This window comes from Furipterus horrens, unplaced genomic scaffold, assembly GCF_987537825.1.
Source record: "Furipterus horrens unplaced genomic scaffold, mFurHor1.1.pri manual_scaffold_7, whole genome shotgun sequence".
NCBI lineage: Eukaryota > Metazoa > Chordata > Mammalia > Chiroptera > Furipteridae > Furipterus > Furipterus horrens.
Window position 1 is genome coordinate 104211301 of NW_028327177.1, and position 19216 is coordinate 104230516.

Here is a 19216-nt window from a genome sequence, read left to right on the forward strand (position 1 = left end):
GTGCCCCCCACATGGAGTATTCCTTATGAGGAATCTGTCCTGTGTAACAGAACACAATGTTTGGCATATTATAAGGGCTTTTAAATGATTATTTATGTTTATTTCCTATCACACTAAGCCCAGCATTTTCCAAAACGATTTCTCAGATTTCTGTGACTTACATGCTTTCCAGAGTACTTTCACATACATTGTTTAATTTGCTCCTCACCATGTCCCACATAGTTTCAAGGCACATTGCTTTCTTTAATCCACATGTCATGTGCCTTAAAGTGTGTGAGTATTGGGGGCAGGGGAGGAATGTTAAAATTTCTTCTGACATGGCAGTTCTAGAGTGCAGAAGTCAAAGGGATCCAGGATTGGCTCTAATGACATTTTATCAGTGATTCTTTGCTGTAGCTCTGATAAATATCTTAAATAGCCTTCTCAGAAAGATTGACAGAGAAGTGCTTGGTCAGGCAATTGAGGAAGCTGTTTACTTGTTACTTTAGAGCAGTGGTTCTCAACCTTCCTAAGGCCGCAACCCTTTAATACAGTTCCTCATGTTGTGGTGACCCCCTACCATAAAATTATTTTTGTTGCTACTTCATAACTGTAATTTTGCTACTGTTATGAATCATAATGTAAATATCTGATATGCAGGATGTATTTTCATTGTTACAAATTGAACATAATTAAAGCATAGTGATTAATCACAAAAACAATATGTAATTATATATGTGTTTTCCAGTGGTCTTAGGAGACCCACAGGTTGAGAACCGATGCTTTAGAGCCTTAAGAAACCCATTGCCTCTCTGCTATCTTTAGATATTTGCATTTGATTTAGCACCCTCTTCTGGCACATTATCAAATAGCTTCCATGTGATGTTATACCTTTGTTATATTAAGCCACAACTTGAGGATAGTTCTAGGCCTAGGTCAATGAGGTTAACTAACAAGTAATGCGGACCTGGTCTATACCTGGCAGGCCACCATGTGCCTACCACACTTCACTCACTTAATCCTGCCAGCCACCCTTGGGGAAGGCACTTTTCTTTTCATTTTCAAGGTAAAGTCACTGAGTAACTCTTACTTGCTACTCCCAATATTACTGATGCTTGATTATGCTGGCAAACTCAGGAAACACTGTACTTTTCCATTTGAAAAAGAGGTTTTCTATAGTCCAATAATGGCTCAATACATCCTTTTTTTATGCTTGATATTTAGTGTAGATTACTTAGTTTAGGAAAGGCAAATTTTATTTTTTCCGTGGGCATTACTGGTTCTCCTCTTAGCTGTAAATTAAACTTTATAATAAAAATATCTTTTTAAATAATTATTCTGTATTATAGTGTGAACTGAAGGTATTAGAATAGTAGTACTTTTTCAGTATTTCTAAGATATCCCGTAGTTGCAATGGCAGCGGTATCACAAGTATCCCATATCTTTTTTTGCTGCTCATGGTGCAGCCAAGTCCACCCTCCATTGCTGATATAAAGAGTATCCTGGCAACCGGCTGAAGGAGGCAGCAGACATTGCTGAGAACGGTAGAGCCCTCATTTTAATTCCTGTCCTTGATGTGTTCCTCCTGGTTGCCCAACTGTGGGAAAACAGGTCCTAAGTTTTTCCTAAAAAAAATTTTCTCATTAATTTGGAGTGTGACTTACAAATGTAGTTTATATGGAGGCAAATATGATAGATTAAATATTGTCATATATAGTATATCTAATTTTCTCAGAAATGGCTATATTATTTTGCGTACTGAAATGTTTTAATTTGAAATAATAGTTTTTTTTTTGTCATACGATTACTTATCTATTGGGTTGGCCAAAAATTCCATTTAATTTTTTTTTTCTGTAAAATAAAACACACATTTTTCATTTTCACCAATAACATTATTGATTTGAATATTTTGAGTATGTTGGCTATCTCCCACTATTGGCTTCTAGTAGGTAGAGGCCAGGGTGCTGCTAAACATCTTCCAATGCATAAGACAGCCTCACAGCAAAGAATTACTTGGCCAAACTGTCAACAATACCAAGAAACTTTGCAAACCACTTTTGACACGTTCAGTCACAGCACCTTCTCCATACACTGCACACATCTTTTTTTTTTTGCATTTCAGTTCTGTTTTTACCTTTCCTGAAATAATAAAGCATAATATGCTGAAAATGTTGCACATGTCTTCCATTTTCAATATTCATCAATTTTGATTACATTTTTTTAAAATGCATTCTGATATGACAGCTGTCACAATACAATCTAACAAAATTGTTTCAAATGAAGTTAAAAATAACTAAGCACTACTAGAGCCGTCTAGGGAATAAATTAAATGAACTTTTTGGCCAACCCAGTATAACAAGAGAAAGCTTAGGCTGGAGTTATGAATTATGGTACTAGACTGTTCTTGTCAAGTTTCTTGCGCTGTGTATTAGGGAAATATTTTTTATTTAATACAAGAATAGTAAGCAAATATGATTTAGTAATCAGTTTGAACTTTTTCCTAGAAGAAGAATTTTGAAGTCTTAACCTCTTTAAGAACTCAAATTTATTATATCAATTTCTATTTTTCATAACATTAAAAATAGGACCACATCAGAAACCTAAGTTAAAATGAGAAGGGACATTTATTTTCTGGCTTCTTTCTGTGAATGATGCCCCAGCCAAATTGGCATCCAAGTAGCTTTCGAGGATAATTGGTCCCAAGGCTTTGCATTGGTCATCCTATGATGACCATCTTTTCTTTTCACAAAGAAAAGACTGTAAATGAACTCAACACCTTCCAGGTTCCATAATTATATTAAGCAGTACTATTTTTAAAAGAAACAAAGGTCAAAAGCTAAAATGTCCCCAAAGAAAAGAAAAATAGAGGTATTGATAGAAATCTAGAAGTTGGAGAATGGCCAAAGAATACCAGCATTCAATTAGCAGCAAAATTTCTCCTAATACTGTAGCCCTGTATGGCTTAACTCTTAAGTCAAGGAGTTTCTGTTTCTTCAGAGACTTCTATAAGGCAGACATTGGAGCAAATGTTTGGAATGGTGGGTTGTGCCTGCATGAATTCTCTATGAAGGAATTGAGACTTTATTGTGAATTTGGGGAATTCAGTGAAAAAGGGACTGAGATCCTGAAGTGTGGGGAGTGTTAAGAGAGTGGCTGCACCCCATTGGTAGGTTTCCTCCAGGAAAGCCAGGTTTCCATTAAGGTGGTGAGGTAGTAGGAATATTCTACAAAGCAACTGAGGTTTTTAAAATGAGTAGTAACAGTAGAAAAGAGCTGCATTTCACTGAATGTGTTACCAGTGAGGGAGGGAGATACTGAGGGCCAGCTAAGTGTGGGAAACACAAAGCCAAATCAGATAAAGTGGTTCCTTTACTGTAGGCTTCTCTGAGGTTTAGGTAGTGGTAAGGAGTGGATAGTGAACATAGAAATGGGTCTAGAGGTATTTCCCATGTCTATTAGCCACAGGATCCTTATCTTCTCAGAGCATCATACAGGGCACACATTAAGAACTGCTAGAATTGGAGTTACAGAGGCACCCACAGCAGAGGTTAAAAGAGATAAATCAGGGAAAGGGGAAGTCTAAATGGATAAGGATGAGCTTAAAGGAGAGGGCAGCTTAACAAAGGGACAGTCCTCTTGGACTGTGGTTTGCCCACAGGTAGGTGTACCCAATGATGAAGGCTGAGCAGAGGGACACAGTGAAGATGAGGTACGGAAGGGATGTCCTGTACTGTTCACATCCTGATGGGAACGTCATTGGTTGTGCTGCCAGTGCAGCAGCCTGCTTCCTTAGATAGAGAACCTTCCAAAGGGTTATACCAATCCCAAATAAGATTGTCTTTATTGGAGCAACTTCCAGTAACTGCAGAAATCAAAGCAACTTGGGCTAGAGTTGAAGGCTCTTTCAGAAGCCCCTTTACAGGAAGACTGTGGTTGGGTCTGCTGGCCTCTAAACAAGATTCCTAGTAGCCATGGAAGATGGGGAGGCAACTGAGGCATGTAGATGCAAATCCAGGCCCAAGAACCTCTTTGAGAAAGAGGTGAGCCAAAAGCTTATCAGTGTATGAGTCATCTTGCTGCTTGACTTATTTGTTTTTATTCTTCCCTCCTTCATTAAACTTCTTGTTTTATTTGCTTTAAGATTGTCCCAAAGCAGTTGGGTGGGAAAAGAACCAGAAAGGAAGCATGGGACCGAGGATGGTGAACCTCAGTGAATGCATGGACCCTAAAAGGTATATTCTGGAAGATGTTTTCTCCAATGAAGCTTTTGCACAGTTCAGACCAGGGGGTGCTATGGACATGAACAACGAGCACTATTGCATTCTTTGCTGCATAACTCTTAAATTAAGTTTTGTTGTGGGAATTAATATTTATGGTGGATATCTTGAAGGGTACACAGTTTGGCTCAGTGGATTGAGCGTCGGCCTGCGAGCTAAGTGTCGCTGGTTCGATCTTCCAGTCAGGGCACATCAGAGAAGGAAAACTCTGACTCCAAAAAACCTCCGCTGCCTTGCGGCATACCTCTTCAGGGGAAAGGCTAAGGGAGTAAACCCCGACAGAAAATCCGGAGCCGGAGTCCCTAAGGCGGTTTGACGTTGTAGTCAACACCGGCAACTCCTGCGGCGCACCTGAAGCCAAGCTGTATTGACTCCGTCTTTCCCTTGGACCCTTCAGCTGCGAAGAGAGGGGGGGTCTGCTGCATGGGCAACAGCAGACCCTCCATATCACCCTGCCCAGGCTCTGTAGCTTCAGCTTCACTGGAGAGGACACTCCAGCGTCATCGCAAGATGTCGATTCAACACGGGAGGAGACAGATACCGTGTCACTCCCGAGTCGGACTGCACAGCCATTCTCGGCGGTGCAGATAGACTCTTAAGAAGCTACACCATCGTCTCTCGAGACGGACGGCTGCCAACGACAACGACACAGTTTATCTGTTCATCTAGACATTGTAAATTTTATTCTTGCTTCAAGCTCAGGCTCTCAGACCTGTATCATGTTTTAGTCCTTTATTCATTGCCCTTTAACTTTGTCCCAGTAGCCTACATTGAAGGACATTATAAGAAATATTTCATGGAAACCAGTATTGCTTTTAAGGGAGAGTGTAAGCCCACCTTTTATTGAGGGGACATGGAAGAAGTTTCTCTGTTTTCATATTAGGAAAAACTTCCCTCTTAAGCAGCTGGTAGCTGGTGTGTTTTATTTATGGACACAGTGATTCCTAGTACCAGTTGTGCTTCTTTTCATTTTGGCTGCTAGGAGCTCTCTATCAATTATGTAGCCTATCCCTAACAATTTCAGAGGACTACCGTGGCATTATTCTGTACAGTAGTAACCTTTCTCCTCCCCACTTGCCCTCAATCTTCATCTTATTTTTCCTTTGATCCTAATTTCCTTAGCATTTGTTTCTTCTTTTCTCATACAGGTGCTTTCTATCTGAAAAGGACAAGATTGGGACATAAATGAGTGATCGACTGAATAAATAAATAATTCTCTCATTTTCTAGGTTAGCTGAGTCATCGGTGGATCTCAATCTCAAATTGATGTGTTGGAGATTGGTACCTACTTTGGACTTAGACAAAGTTGTGTCTGCCAAATGTCTGCTGCTTGGAGCTGGCACCTTGGGTTGTAATGTAGCTAGGACACTGATGGTACGTTTGTGGGGGCCAAATGGTGCTTTTGAAGCTGGGCTTCTCATCCCATTTTACTATATTTGGTTACCTTACATCTCCCAGATGCCAGTTCTCTCACTCAGTCTCTCTTTTACCCTCCCTGTCTCCTTTCCTTTTTTTATTTTCTCAATATATTTTTAATTGTAAAAGAGTACATGCTTTTATTATAAGGTAGAAACACAAAGGCTTCCTCCATCCCCATCCCAAGTCACATTTTCCAGAATTAAGCAGACTTTATAGATTAGTATTCAGTATATCTTTCCCTGAAGTTTTCATAGGCATTTACAAATAGAGACATTTGTCATCTTTGCTGTTATTTATTTATATTTGTGAAATTGGATCATAGTATGCTGTCTATAAAGGTTTTTATTTTTAACTCAATATAAAGATAATTGTGGTTCCCTTTCTAGTATTCCATATTATGTATATGTAGTATTTTGTTGTATGACTATCCTCGGTTTATTTCATCACATATTTTTCCTTTAGAGGTGCTGATGACATGAACATTTTTACACTTATATCTTTACATATTCATAGGATTATTTTGTGGGGGATAGAGTTCTAGAAGTAGAATTGTTATGATAGAATTGCTATGATACAGATATATATTTTTTCTTCCCAAACTAAATTATCTTCCAAAAACATTTTACTAGTCTATACCTCTAGAAACATGAGGAACAGAACTTTTTATTTGCATTTCTTTAATTTGTGAGGGTGAGTCTTAAATTTTATTTCTTTTGTAAAGTTTATTTCTTCTATTCATGTCCTTTGGTTGTATGGTTTTTTAAAATTAATTTGGAGTTTTTTTCTTATGGATATTAACCTCTTCTCTTATATATGCAAATATTTTTCTCAACTTCTTTTAAGTATGTTTAGCCATATCAAAGATTTTTTAATTTTTTGCTATTATGTTGGTCTTTTTCTTTATGGTTTACAGCACTCTTGTGTAAAAGTTATAAAACAGGAAAGGTATTCATTTTCCTAACACTTTTTCACTTATTTCCTTTCAGTGTTATGCTTAATATATATATATTTTTTATTTAATCTTTATTGTATTTTTTCCATTAGCACTCCCCACAGTGTTGTTCATGTCCGTGAGTCCTTTTACCTTTTCGCTCAATCCCTCTACCCCTCACCCCCACTAGCAGTCATCCTGCTTTCCATCTATGAATCTATCCCCATTTTCTTTGTTAGTTCAGTTTGCTCATTAGATTCCACATAGGAGTGAAATCATATGCTATTTGTCTTTTCTCTGACTGGCTTATTTCACTTAGCATAATATTCTCCAGATCCATCCATTCTGTCGCAATGGTTAAAACTTTTCTTCTTTTTTATGGTTGAGTAGTATTCCATTATGTAAATGTCCCATAGTTTTATCTGCTCATCTACTGATGGACACTTGGGCTGCTTCCATAGCTTGGAGATTGTAAATAATGCTGCAGTGAACATAATAGTGCTTCTATTCTTCCAAATTAGTGTTTTGGGTTCCTTCAGATATATTCCCAGAGGTGGGATCACTGGGTCAAAAGGCAGATCCATTTTAAAAATTTTTTGGAGTATCTCCATATTGCTTTCCACAGTGGTTGCACCAGTCTGCATTCCCACCTGCAGTGCAAATGGGTTTCCCTTCCTCCACATTCTCACCAGCACTTGTTTATTCATTTATTGATGTTAGCCATTCTGACAGGTGTGAGATGGTGTCTCATTATGTAAAGTTTTAATTTCCATTTCTCTGGTGGTTAATGATGTTGAACATCTATTCATATGTCTGTTGGCCATCTGTATGTCTTTGGAGAATTGTTTAGTCAGGTCCTTTGCCCATTTTTAATTGGGCTTTTTTAATGTTGAGTTTTGTAAGTTCTTTATAAATTTTGGATATTCACCCCTTATCAAATGTATTCATGAATATGTTCTCCCATTCTGTGGGTTGTCTTTATTTTGTTTATTTCCTTTGCTGTGCAAAAACTTTTTAGTTTGATGTAGTCCCATAGTCCCATTTGTTTAATTTTTTCTTTTGTTTCCCTTGCCTGGGGAGATAAATCCAATAAATATTGCTAGAAGCAATGTCTGAGATTTTGCTGCCTATGTTTTCTTCTAGTTTTTATGGTTTTGTGTCTAATTTTTAAGTCTTCGATCCATTTTGAATTTAGTCTTGTGTGTGGTCTGGTAAGAAGGCGGTCTAGTTTCATATTTCTGCATGTATCTGTCCAATTTTCCCAATACCATGTATTGAATAACCTGTCTTTAGCCCATTGTATGTGCTTGCTTCCTCTGTCAAATATTAATTGACAATAAAGTTTTGGGTTATTTCTGAGCTTTCTATTCTGTTCCGTTGATCTATATGTCTGTTTTTATTCCAGTACCATGCTGTTTTGATTACTATGGCCTTATAATATACTTTGATATTAGATAGTGTAATTCCTCCAACTTTGTTTTTTTTTCTCAGGATTTCTTTTGCTGTGCAGGTCCATATAATCTTTTGAAATATTTGTTCTAGTTCTGTGAAATACGTTATTGGAATCTTGATAGGAATTGCATTGAATCTACAGGTTGCTTTGGGTAGCATGGACATTTTAATGATGTTAATCCTTCTTACCCATGGACAGAGTATGTGCTTCCACTTATTTGTATCTTCTTCAATTTCTTTCTTCAGTCTCTTACAATTTTCCAAGTACAGGTCTTTTACATCCTTGGTTAGGTTTATTCCTAGGTATTTTATTTTATTTTTGTGGCAATTATGAATGGGATTGTCTTCTTAATTTCCCTGTTAGTTCGTTATTGGCATATAAAAATGCAACTGATTTCTAGATATTAATTTTGTTTTCTGCTACTTTGCTGAATTCATTTATCAGTTATAGTAATTTCTTGATGAAATCATTGGGATTTTGTATGTACGATACCATGTCATCTGCAAATAAAGACAGTTTTCCTTCTTCCTTTTCAATTTGGATGCCTTTTATTCTTCTTCCCTGATTGCTGTGGTTAGGACTTCCAGTACTATGTTGAGTAAGAAAGGTGGAAACAGACATCCATCCCTGTCTCGTTCCCAGATTAAGGGGAATGCTTTTAGTTTTTGTCTGTTGAGGATGATACTGGCAGTGGGTTTGTCATATAGGCCTTTATTATGTTTAGGTATGTTCCCTCTATTTCCACTTTGCTAAGAATTTTTATCATAAATGGATGCTGGATTTTATCAAATGTTTTTTCTGCATATATTGATATGATCATGTAGTTTTTATCTTTCATTTTGATCATGTGGTAAATCACATTTATTGATTTCTGAATGTTGTACCAATATTGCATTCCTATAATAAATCCCACTTGATCACGGTGTATGATCTTTTTGATGCATTGCTGTAGTATTCGGTTCTCTAATATTCTGTTGAGGATTTTAGCATCTATGATCATTAGGGATACTGGCCTCTAATTTTCTTTCTTTGTAGTGCTTTTGTCTGGTGTTGGAATTAGGATAATGCTGGCATCGTAAAATGAGTTTGGGAGCCTTCCCTCCTCTTGAATTTTATGAAATGGTTTGAGAAGGAGCAGTGTTAGTTCTTCCCAGAATGTTTGGTAAAATTTACCTGTTGAAGTTTTCTGGTCCAGGGCTTTTGTTTGTTGGAAGTTTTTTTTTTTTTATTACTGCTTCCATTTCACTAAGTATAATCTGTATATTGAGATTCTGTGATTCTTCCTGATTTAGATTTGGGAGATTGTATGTTTCTAGGAATATATCTATATCATCCAGGTTTTCCAGTTTGTTGACAAATAGTTCATAATATTTTCTCACAATTCTTTGTATTTCTTTGGTATCTGTTATTTCAACTCTTTTATTTCTGATTTTATTTATTTGGACCCTTTTTTTCTTGATGAGTCTGGTTAAGAGTTTGTCAATCGTGTCCATCTTTTCAAAGAACAGCTCATTTTCTTTTTTTTATTTATTTTTATTTTTTTTTTATTTTTGGTTTTTCAATTACAGTTGTCCCCTTTTCTCCCAATTTCTCTTTCCCACCCAACCCACCCCCTCTCCCGCAATCATATCCCTCCCCGTTGTCCATGTCCATGAGTAATTTATATATGTTCTTTGACTAAACCCTTCCCTTACTTATCCCCCTTCTCTCCCTCCCCCCTCCCCCCTATTGACTGCTATTCTGCTCTTTGTTCTATTTAGTTCTTTTGTTTGTGTTGTTCTTTATTTTCCTGTATTAGGTGATATCATTTGGTATTTTTCTTTCTTTGCCTGGCTTATTTCACTAAGCAAAATTCTTTCTAGTTCCATCCATGTTGTCGCAAATGGCAGGAGTTCCTTCTTTCTTTCTGCTACATAGTATTCCACTGTGTAAATGTACCACAGTTTTTTGATCCACTCATCTACAGATGGGCACTTAGGTTGTTTCCAGCACTTAGCTATTGTAAACAGTGCTGCAATGAACATAGGGGTGCATAAGTTCTTTTGAATTGGTGTTTTAAGATTCTTCGGGTATAATCCTAGTGGTGGAGTCGCTGGTTCAAAAGGCAGTTCCATTTTTAATCTTTTGAGGTAATTCCATACTGTTTTCCATAGTGGCTGCACCAGTCTACATTCCCACCAACAGTGCAGTAGGGTTCCCGTTTCTCCACATCCTCGCCAGCACTTGTTGTTTGTTGATTTGTTGATGATGGCCATTCTGACTGGTGTAAAATGGTATCTCATTGTGGTTTTCATTTGCATCTCCCTGATGGCTAATGATGTTGAGCATTTTTTCATGTGTCTATGGACCTTCTGTATGTCCTCTTCGGAGAAGTGTTTGTTCAGGTCCTTTGCCCATAAACTCCACTAAAAGACTACTCGATATAATAAGTGAATTTGGCAAAATAGCAGGGTACAAAATAAATATACAGAAATCTAAGGCATTTCTGTACACCAACAATAAAATATCAGAGACAGAAACAAAAAAGAAAATACCATTTACTATAGCAACAAGAAAAATAAAGTACCTAGGAGTAAACTTAACCAAAGAGATAAAAGACCTGTACTCTGAAAATTACATAACATTGAAGAAAGAAATTAAGGAAAATACAAATAAATGGAAGCAAATACCATGTTCTTGGATGGGAAGAATCAACATCATCAAAACGGCCATACTACCCAAAGCAATTTACAGATTCAATGTAATCCCTATTAAAATACCAATGACATATTTCACAGACCTAGAACAAATACTCCATAAATTCATATGGAACCAAAAAAGACCCCGAATAGCAAAAGCAATCTTGAGATGGAAGAACACAGCAGGAGGAATCACAACACCAGATATCAAACAATACTACAAAGCCACTGTAATCAAAACAGTCTGGTACTGGCATAAGAACAGACATATAGATCAGTGGAACAGAATAGAGAGTCCAGAAATAAACTCAGGCCTCTGTGGTCAACTAATCTTTGCTAAAGGAGGTAGGAACATAAAATGGAGTGAGAAGAGCCTCTTTAACAAATGGTGCTGGGAGAACTGGATAGGGACCTGCAAAAAAATGAAACTAGACCACCAACTTACACCACACACGAGAATAAACTCAAGATGGATCAAAGACTTAAATGTAAGCCGTGACACCATAAAAATCCTAGAGGAAAACATAGGCAAGAAAATATCAGATATCTCACGTAACAATTTCTTCACAGATACATCTCCTAAAGCAAGAGAAATAAAGGAAAAAATAAATAAATGGGATTACATCAAACTAAAGAGTTTCTGCTCAGCAAAAGAAAACATCAGCAAGGTGAAAAGGAAACCAACCATATGGGAAAACATATTTGCCAATGACATCACAGACAGGGGACTGATTTCCAAAATATATAAAGAGCTGATACGACTCAACATCAAGAAAACAAACAACCCAGTTAAAAAATGGGCAAGGGACCTGAACAAACACTTCTCCGAAGAGGACATACAGAAGGTCCATAGACACAAGAACAGCTCATTTTCATTGATCTTTTGTATCATTTTTTTTAGACTATTTCATTTATTTCTGCTCTGATCTTTATTATTTCCTTCCTTCCACTCACTTTGGGCTTTGTTTGTTATTCTTTTTCAAGTTCCTTTAAGTGTAAATTAGGTTATTTATTTCATCTTTTTCCTGTTTTTTTGAGATAGGCCTGTAATACTATGAATTTCCCTCTTAGGATTGCTTTCCTTGTGTCCCACAGATTTTGGATTATTGTGTCCTCATTTTCATTTGTTTCAAGGTATCTTTTGATTTTTTTCTTGATCTCGTTGTTGACCCATTCATTGTTTAATAACTTGTTATTTAGCTTCCATGTCTTTGCTTGCTTTTCAGTGTTCTTGTGATGGATTTAGGTTTTATAGCATTGTCGTCAAAGGAAATACTGATATGATTTCAGTTTTCTTAAATTTATTGAGACTTGTTTTGTGTCCAAATATGTGGTCTATCCTAGAAAACATTCTATGTGCACTTGAAAAGTATATATATTCTGCTGCTTTGGGGTGAAATGCTCTAAATATATCAATTAAATCCATTTGATCTAGTGTGTTGTTGAAGGTCACTGTCTCCTTGTTGATTTTCTGTCTGGAAGGTCTATCTGTTGAAGTCAATAGCATGTTAAAACCCCTGACTATAACAGTATTTCTGTCGATCTCTCCCTTTATGTTCAAGATTTGCTTCACATATTTAGGTGGTCCTATTTTGGGTGTGTAATGTTTGCTAGGGTTATATCCTCTTATTGGATTGTTCCCTTTATCATTATGTAGTGTTCTTGGTGCCTTACTATAGCCCTTTTTTTAAAATTACATTTTATTGATTACATTGTTACAGTAGTCCCAATTTTTTTCCCTTTGCTCCCCTCTGCCCAGTATCCCCCATCCCTACGGCAATCCCAACCCCCTTAGTTCATGTCCTTGGGTCATGCATGTAAGTTCTTTGGCTTCACCCTTTCTTATATTATTCTTAATTTCCCCCTGTCAATTTTATACCAACCAATTATATTTCTTAATCCCTGACCATTTCCCCATTTCTCCCCCTTCCCCTCCCAGCTGATAACCCTTCAAATGATCCCCATACCTATGATTCTGTTCCTACTCTGGTTTGCTTTGTTGGATTTTGTTTTTATTTTTTAGATTCAAATGTTGATAGTTGTGAGTTTGTGGTCATTTGAATGTTCATAGATTTGATCTTCTTTTTCTTAAGGAAATCCCTTTAACATTTCATATAATAATGGCTTGTTGATGATGAACTTCTTTAGCTTTACCTTGTCTGGGTGGCACTTTATTTGCCCTTCCACTCTAAATGATAGAATTGCTGGATAGAGTAATCTTGGTTGTAGGTCCTTGCTTTTCATCGTATTGAATACTTTTTGCCAGTCCCTTCTGGCCTGCAAAGTTTCTTTTGAGAAATCAGCTGATAGTCTTATAGTCATCCCTTTGTAGGTAACCCTCTGCTTTTCTCTTGCTGCTTTTAAGAGTCTCTATCTTGAATCTTTGGCATTTTAGTTATGATGTATTTTGGTGTGGTTCTCTTTAGGTCTAGCGTGTTTGGGACTCTCTGTCCTTCCTGAACTTGTATATCCATTTCCTTTGCCAAAATAGGAAGGTTTTCTATCATTATTTTTTCACATAAGCTTTCAATTTCTTGCTCTTCCTTTTCTTCTTCTGGCACCCCTGTGGTTCGGATGTTGGCACGTTTAAAGTTGTCCCAGAGGTTCCTAAGCCTCTCATTTCTTTCAATTCTTGTTTCCTCAATCTGTACTGGTTGACTGTTTTTTTTCTCTCTTATGTACAAAATCATTTATTTGAACCCCGGTTTCCTTCCCTTCACCATTGGTTTTGTGCGGATTTTTCTTCGTTTCATTTAGCATAGCCTTCACTTCCTCCCTTATGCGTTTGCTGTATCTGTCAAGCCTGTGAGCATCTTTATCACCAGTACTTTGAACTTTGCATCTGTTAGATTGGCTATCTCCTCATCTGTTAGGTTAGCTATCTCTTTGTCGCTTAGTTCTCCCACTGGAACCTTAATTCATTCCCTCTTTTGGGCCACACTTCTCTGTCTCCTCATCTTGATAGGCACCTGTGTTTGTTTTCCTGTGTCTTAGGTATAGCTCTTGTACGTGGTACATTGTAAGGGGTGGAGCCTTAGGCATTCATCAGTACAGGGTGACCAGTTTCACCATGCTGTGGCGCTGTATATGGGGGAGGAGTCTGAGAGGGAATAATGCCGCTTGCTCAGCACTCGCTTCTTTTCCAAGCACTTCTCCCACTTCTGTATGGGTCTGGCGCCTCCCTAGCTGTTTCCCTGGCCATGGTTCCCAGAGTGTGTGCGTCTGTGGACGTTCTAGGACTGTGAGGGCTCTTTAAACAAGAGGACTCTGCTGAGAGACCGGCAGTTTCTTCCTCTGGTCCAACCCCCACTGTTCTTCACAGTCAGAAGCAAAGAGGCTTTATTTTCCCCGGAACTGAAACTGTGAGCTACGAGGTCTGGTCTGGTGCTGGGAGTGCTCCCCAGGTGTCCCTCCCTACTTTTTAAAATGTGCGACTGTGCTTTCCACTGGCCTGCCACTGCTACCACTGCTGCCACTGCTGCTGCCACCACACCTTGTCCTCTCTGCCCCGGCTCCATCCCTCTTACCTTCTGGATGAGTATTTCTTCTTTATCTCTTTGTTTGTTGGACTTCCATGCAGCTCAATTTTCTGGAACTTCTGGTTGTCTCTAGTTTTGAGGTAGTTGTATTCCCTCTTAGTTGTGGAGGGAAACATAGCATGTCTGTCTAGGCTTCCATCTTGCTGGTAGTCCAGCCTTGGTTTTAAAGTTTATCTTGTTGGTTATAAGTACTGCTACCCCAGTTTTTCTCCCTTTCTATTTGCATGAAATATCTTTTTCGTCCCTTTACTTCTAGTCTGTGTGTATCTTTTGATCTGAGATGTGTCTCCTGGAGGCAGCATACATATGGTTCTTGTTTCTTATCCATTCAGCCACCCTATGTATTCGGTTGGGGCATTTAAGCCATTTACATTTAAGGTGATTATTGATAGATACATATTTAGTGCCATTTTATTGTTAGACTGTTTTCTTCTGTTTGTTTGTTTTTTTTTCCTCTCTCTTTCTTCTTCTAAAGCAAATTCTTAAACATTTGTTGCAGTACTGGTTTGGTGTTAACAACTCCTTTAGCTTTTTCTTGTCTGGGAAGCTCCTTATTTCTCCTTTAATTTTAAATAGCCAAGTAGCCTTGGTTGTAGGTCCTTGCTTTTCATCACCTTGAATATTTCACACCACTCCTTTCTGGCCTGAAATGTTTCTGTGGAGAAATCAGATGACAGTCTTAATTGGTGCTCCCTGGTAGGTAACTACCTGCTTTTCTCTTGCAGCTTTTCGGATTCTCTCCTTGTATTTTAGCCTTGTCGTTTTAATAATGATGTGTCTTGGTGTAGGCTTCTTTGGATCCAATTTGTTTGGGACTTTCTGAGCTTTCTGGACTTAAATGTTTTTTTCCTTCACCAGATTAGTGAAGTTTTCATTATTTCTTCAGATAGGTTCTGTCCCTTGCTTGCTCTCTTCTGGTATTCCCATGATGCGAATGTTGTTATTCTTCATGATGTCCAAAATGTTTCTTAAACTCTCCTCATTTTTAAAAATTATTTTTTCTTTTTGCTGCTCTGCCTGGGTGTTTTTTTTTTCTATCTTGTCTTCCAAACCCCTGATTCAATCCTCTGCTCCATCTAACCTACTATTTATTCCTTCCAGTATATTATTTTTTATGGGTTCTATGTCTTTTTTCATGCTTTTGAGTATCCTTACAATCATTACTCTAAACTCTCTTATCTGATAAATTGCTTACCTCCATTTCATCTAGCTCTTCTTCTGGAGAATTCTCTTGTTCTTTCATTTGGGGTCCGTTTATTTGTCATACCATTTTGGCTGCTTTGTATTTTCTACCTTAGTTGTTAAACTAATTAGGTATCAAAGTGATCAGTTGTTAATGTAATTAAGCTGTAATCATCAGCCTCCACAGGGTGGAGTAGAGTGATTCCAGAGGGCAGGGATATTGCTGCCTCTCATGCTGATGCCATTCAGAGGGGAGTGCTCTGCCTGAGAAAGATGGCTTCTGCAGCATGGGAAATGACTCAGCAGAGGGATCCTGGTGGCTGTTCTTTCAGTTCTCTCCCTAGAGCCACCAACCCCAAACTCTTCTCAAGCATTTCTACTCCACTCTGTCCTCTCTCTGCCAGAGCCTAGGGGAAGTGGCTGCAAAGGAGATTTTGTGTTTTGTCCCTGTAAGAGGCTCTGCGTTTCCAGCCATTTCTCCCTGGCAAATAGAAACCCTGCTGCTTTTCACAGCTGGGTTTTATCTGGGTTCCTTTCTGGCTCTGGTGCTGTAGGCTAGGGGGCCCAGCTTGGGGTTTAGACCCCACACTTCTCCTGGGGAACCCCCCAGCCACTGAAATATCCCTCTGGAACTTGAGCGGCCTCCCATAGGAGCCTAGTCAGCCCTCTCGTGCCTCCTCTGCACTCCCTACCAGTCTCTTCGTAGAGAAGTGGTTTCTTCTATCTGTCCTACCTAGTGTTCAGTTTGTTATTCAGGATGATTTCTCTACAACTTAGTTGCAATTCCAGATTGATCCTGGGAGGAGGTTAGTGTAGCTTCTACTTACTCTTCTGCTTTCTTGGATCTCTTGTTTACTATATATTTTAAAATCTTATGTGACATATAATAATGTCCCTTTTATCAACTAACATTGTAAAACTTTCCCATGTCATTAAAAAGGATGCCATTTAGGACTTTTGAATGGCCTTAGAATATGCCGTCTTTTATAATGAAACATAATTTACTGAGACAGTCCCCTAATTTTAGGCATTAACATTGATTCCAGTATTTTTCATAAGTGCAATGTTTTACAAATTTTTATGTAATTATTATGTTGCAAAGAACATCTTTGTGATTACATCACTGTCAGTATTTCAGATTATTTCCTTGGATAGATTGCTGAAAGTAGGTCAAAGGATGTGAACATTTTAGAGATTCTAGAAAGAGCCAATTGCTTTCCAGAAAAATTACACCAGTTTACATTCTCAACAAGTAAAACAGGTTTTTCACTACCACATCCTTACCAGCATTGAGTATTGTAATTTTCTTTAATCTTTGCAGAGTAGCCATTTAAACTGTGCAGCATTCCAGGAAGCCAAAAGTTACGTGTGAATGTCTACCTGCATGTGATTAACCTATGTCATGTTTGTAATTTATCTCGTTTTTTTCCACTGCCCAGCATGTTCCCAGACTGCTTTCATTGCTATCCACTCAGCATTGCTTTAAGGAATGCAAAATTATTTGAGAAATATCTCCAAACTAAGTACGAGTGACTTCTGGATTTTCCATACCTTTATTCACTATCCATAGTAGATTATGTCAAGTGTATGAAGTCATGAGAAGTATTTCTGAGAGTATAGAATCATTCTCTACATTTTAGATTATTAGGCTTTTGCCTTTTGGAGAAATAATACAATATCTTTTACAGTGTTAATTGGAAATAACTTGTCATTTTTCCCTGGATTTTATTTAGGCTTTGAGTCCAAAGATGAGCTATTATTTATCCTTAATTATTCCTTAACGGAAAGCAAGGATATAGGGGGCTATTGCTAATTATTTCAGACAGCACATAGACAATTTTTATAAGATTCACCTCCAAATCTTTTTCTGGTGCCGTGGTCAGAAGTAATAAATTATTAGTTAGAGCGTCTTTGACATTTCTTAGTTTCATTACTACAGAAAACCAGGCACTGTGTATATAATTATTTTTTCCTTTAAAGGAATTTGATATTCTATTTATCAAAAACTTAACTTGCACAATTGAATTTCTGAAGTTCCCTATATTTTGAGGTTCCCAAGCTGTTCCAAGGCAAACTCCTTTTAGGGATTTCATGAAAGACAACCTGTGAAATATTCACCAGAAACACGCAATGATATCTTGTTTCCATGCAGGGGTGGGGCGTCAGACACATTACATTTGTGGACAATGCCAAGATCTCCTACTCCAATCCCGTGAGGCAGCCTCTCTATGAATTTGAAGATTGCCTAACAGGTGGCAAGCCCAAGGCCCTGGCTGCAGCAGACCGGCTCCAGAGAATATTTCCCGGAGTGGTATGTTGATGATGTTTGGGAATGTCAGAGGTTGTCTCCTATGTCTTTAAGGTTTAAGTCTTGAGGAATAAGGTCCTATGGTATTGGAGAAAAACAGTCAAACATCTGTCACTTACTACCAGGTTCTCATCATGTGGCTGAGCCTCTGTTTCCTCATCTTAGAGATGGGGAGTAAAACACAAAACAAAACCTCATTTGTTATTGTAAAACTGAAATGAAGAATGTATGAAAAAATATTTTGTAAGTTACAAATCATTATATGACTTGAAGTTAAGGAATTCTGGGAGTATGTATATTTTTATATCCTGCTTTGTTCCAAAGGAATTTATGGTGGCAGACGTAGGATACTCTTTTTTTCCTTCATCATCATAATACAGAGATAGTTACTTAGAACAGGTTTATGAAATTAAATTGAATGCCACTCTGTGCAGAAGAAATATTGGGCTAAATATTTAGCTTTTTACTCTAGGTGCTTCTTATTTTTGAGTTGGATCATTTAAACACCATATAATAAGAGACAAGTTATTCAGCTCACTTTATTCAAAATCTTGTCAGTTTTTTTTTTTTTTTAAGTCATTCTGCAAAAGAGGTTCTGCATCTTGCATGCTTAATCAATTTATCTGACAGAGGTTAGATTAGGTGTTTCTGAAACATCTGCTTATACTTAAAGTGCCACAAGAGACTCTCAGCCCTAGCTAAAGAAAGCCCACTTTCTCAGTTTCTTTAATCACTCATTATTCATTCATTTTAGAAGTCTTTGCTTTAGAAGTAACTGACATTTTGTTCATTTGACCAGTGTATCTGAAGAAAGTCATTTATTGGGTTTGATGCAGCAGTATTGATTGAGCACTCGCTATGTACCAAGCTAGGTCACTGGATGCCAAAAGAAATAAGAATAAATTACAACCCTATAATTAAGGAGGCATATAAATTAGATTTCTGCTATGACAATATTGCATATCACACATCCCAACATTTCAGCAGCATAGAATTAAAAATATTTATTTCATGCTCACAGGTTGCCAGGTTGGCTGTGGTTTAAGCTCCTGAGTTAGGCTGGACTCCAAGCTTCGAGTCAGGTTACAGTCTGCTCTATATGTCATTATTTCAAAATTTAGGCTCAAGAAGCAGTAGCCATCTGATCCTGTTCTTCTTATGGTAGAAGTGTAAAAGTGTTGGTGAAAGCGTAAAAGTGTTGTCGAAAACTTACCATAACTATACCTCTTCAAGTCTCACTTCATTAGTGGTACTGTGCAATGTTCTCCATCTCCATCACCAAAGGAAGTCACAGGACCACACCCAGAGTCAATGGGTTTGGTCAGTACACTCTGCCTTCCTTGTAGGAGGTCCTGCAAAGTCATGGCAGAGGACATGGGCATATATTTCTATTAGAGGGAGACAGTACATAGTTGAGAAGAATAATCCAGTCTGTCACTGAAGAGTATTA

The 19216-nt window shown here is 37.8% G+C and overlaps 1 protein-coding gene across 3 annotated transcripts in view; it reads left to right on the forward strand.

Annotated features, from left to right (window-relative positions):
• Positions 1 to 19216, forward strand: part of ATG7 (autophagy related 7) — a 290543-nt gene that overhangs the window by 66758 nt on the left and 204569 nt on the right. For all 3 annotated transcript variants that reach the window (XM_090284178.1, XM_090284180.1, XM_090284179.1), the window contains exons 10-12: positions 4121 to 4211; positions 5486 to 5630; positions 17611 to 17769. In XM_090284178.1, coding sequence (XP_090140304.1) covers positions 4121 to 4211; positions 5486 to 5630; positions 17611 to 17769 — 395 coding nt within the window. The remainder of the gene's footprint in view (positions 1 to 4120; positions 4212 to 5485; positions 5631 to 17610; positions 17770 to 19216) is intronic.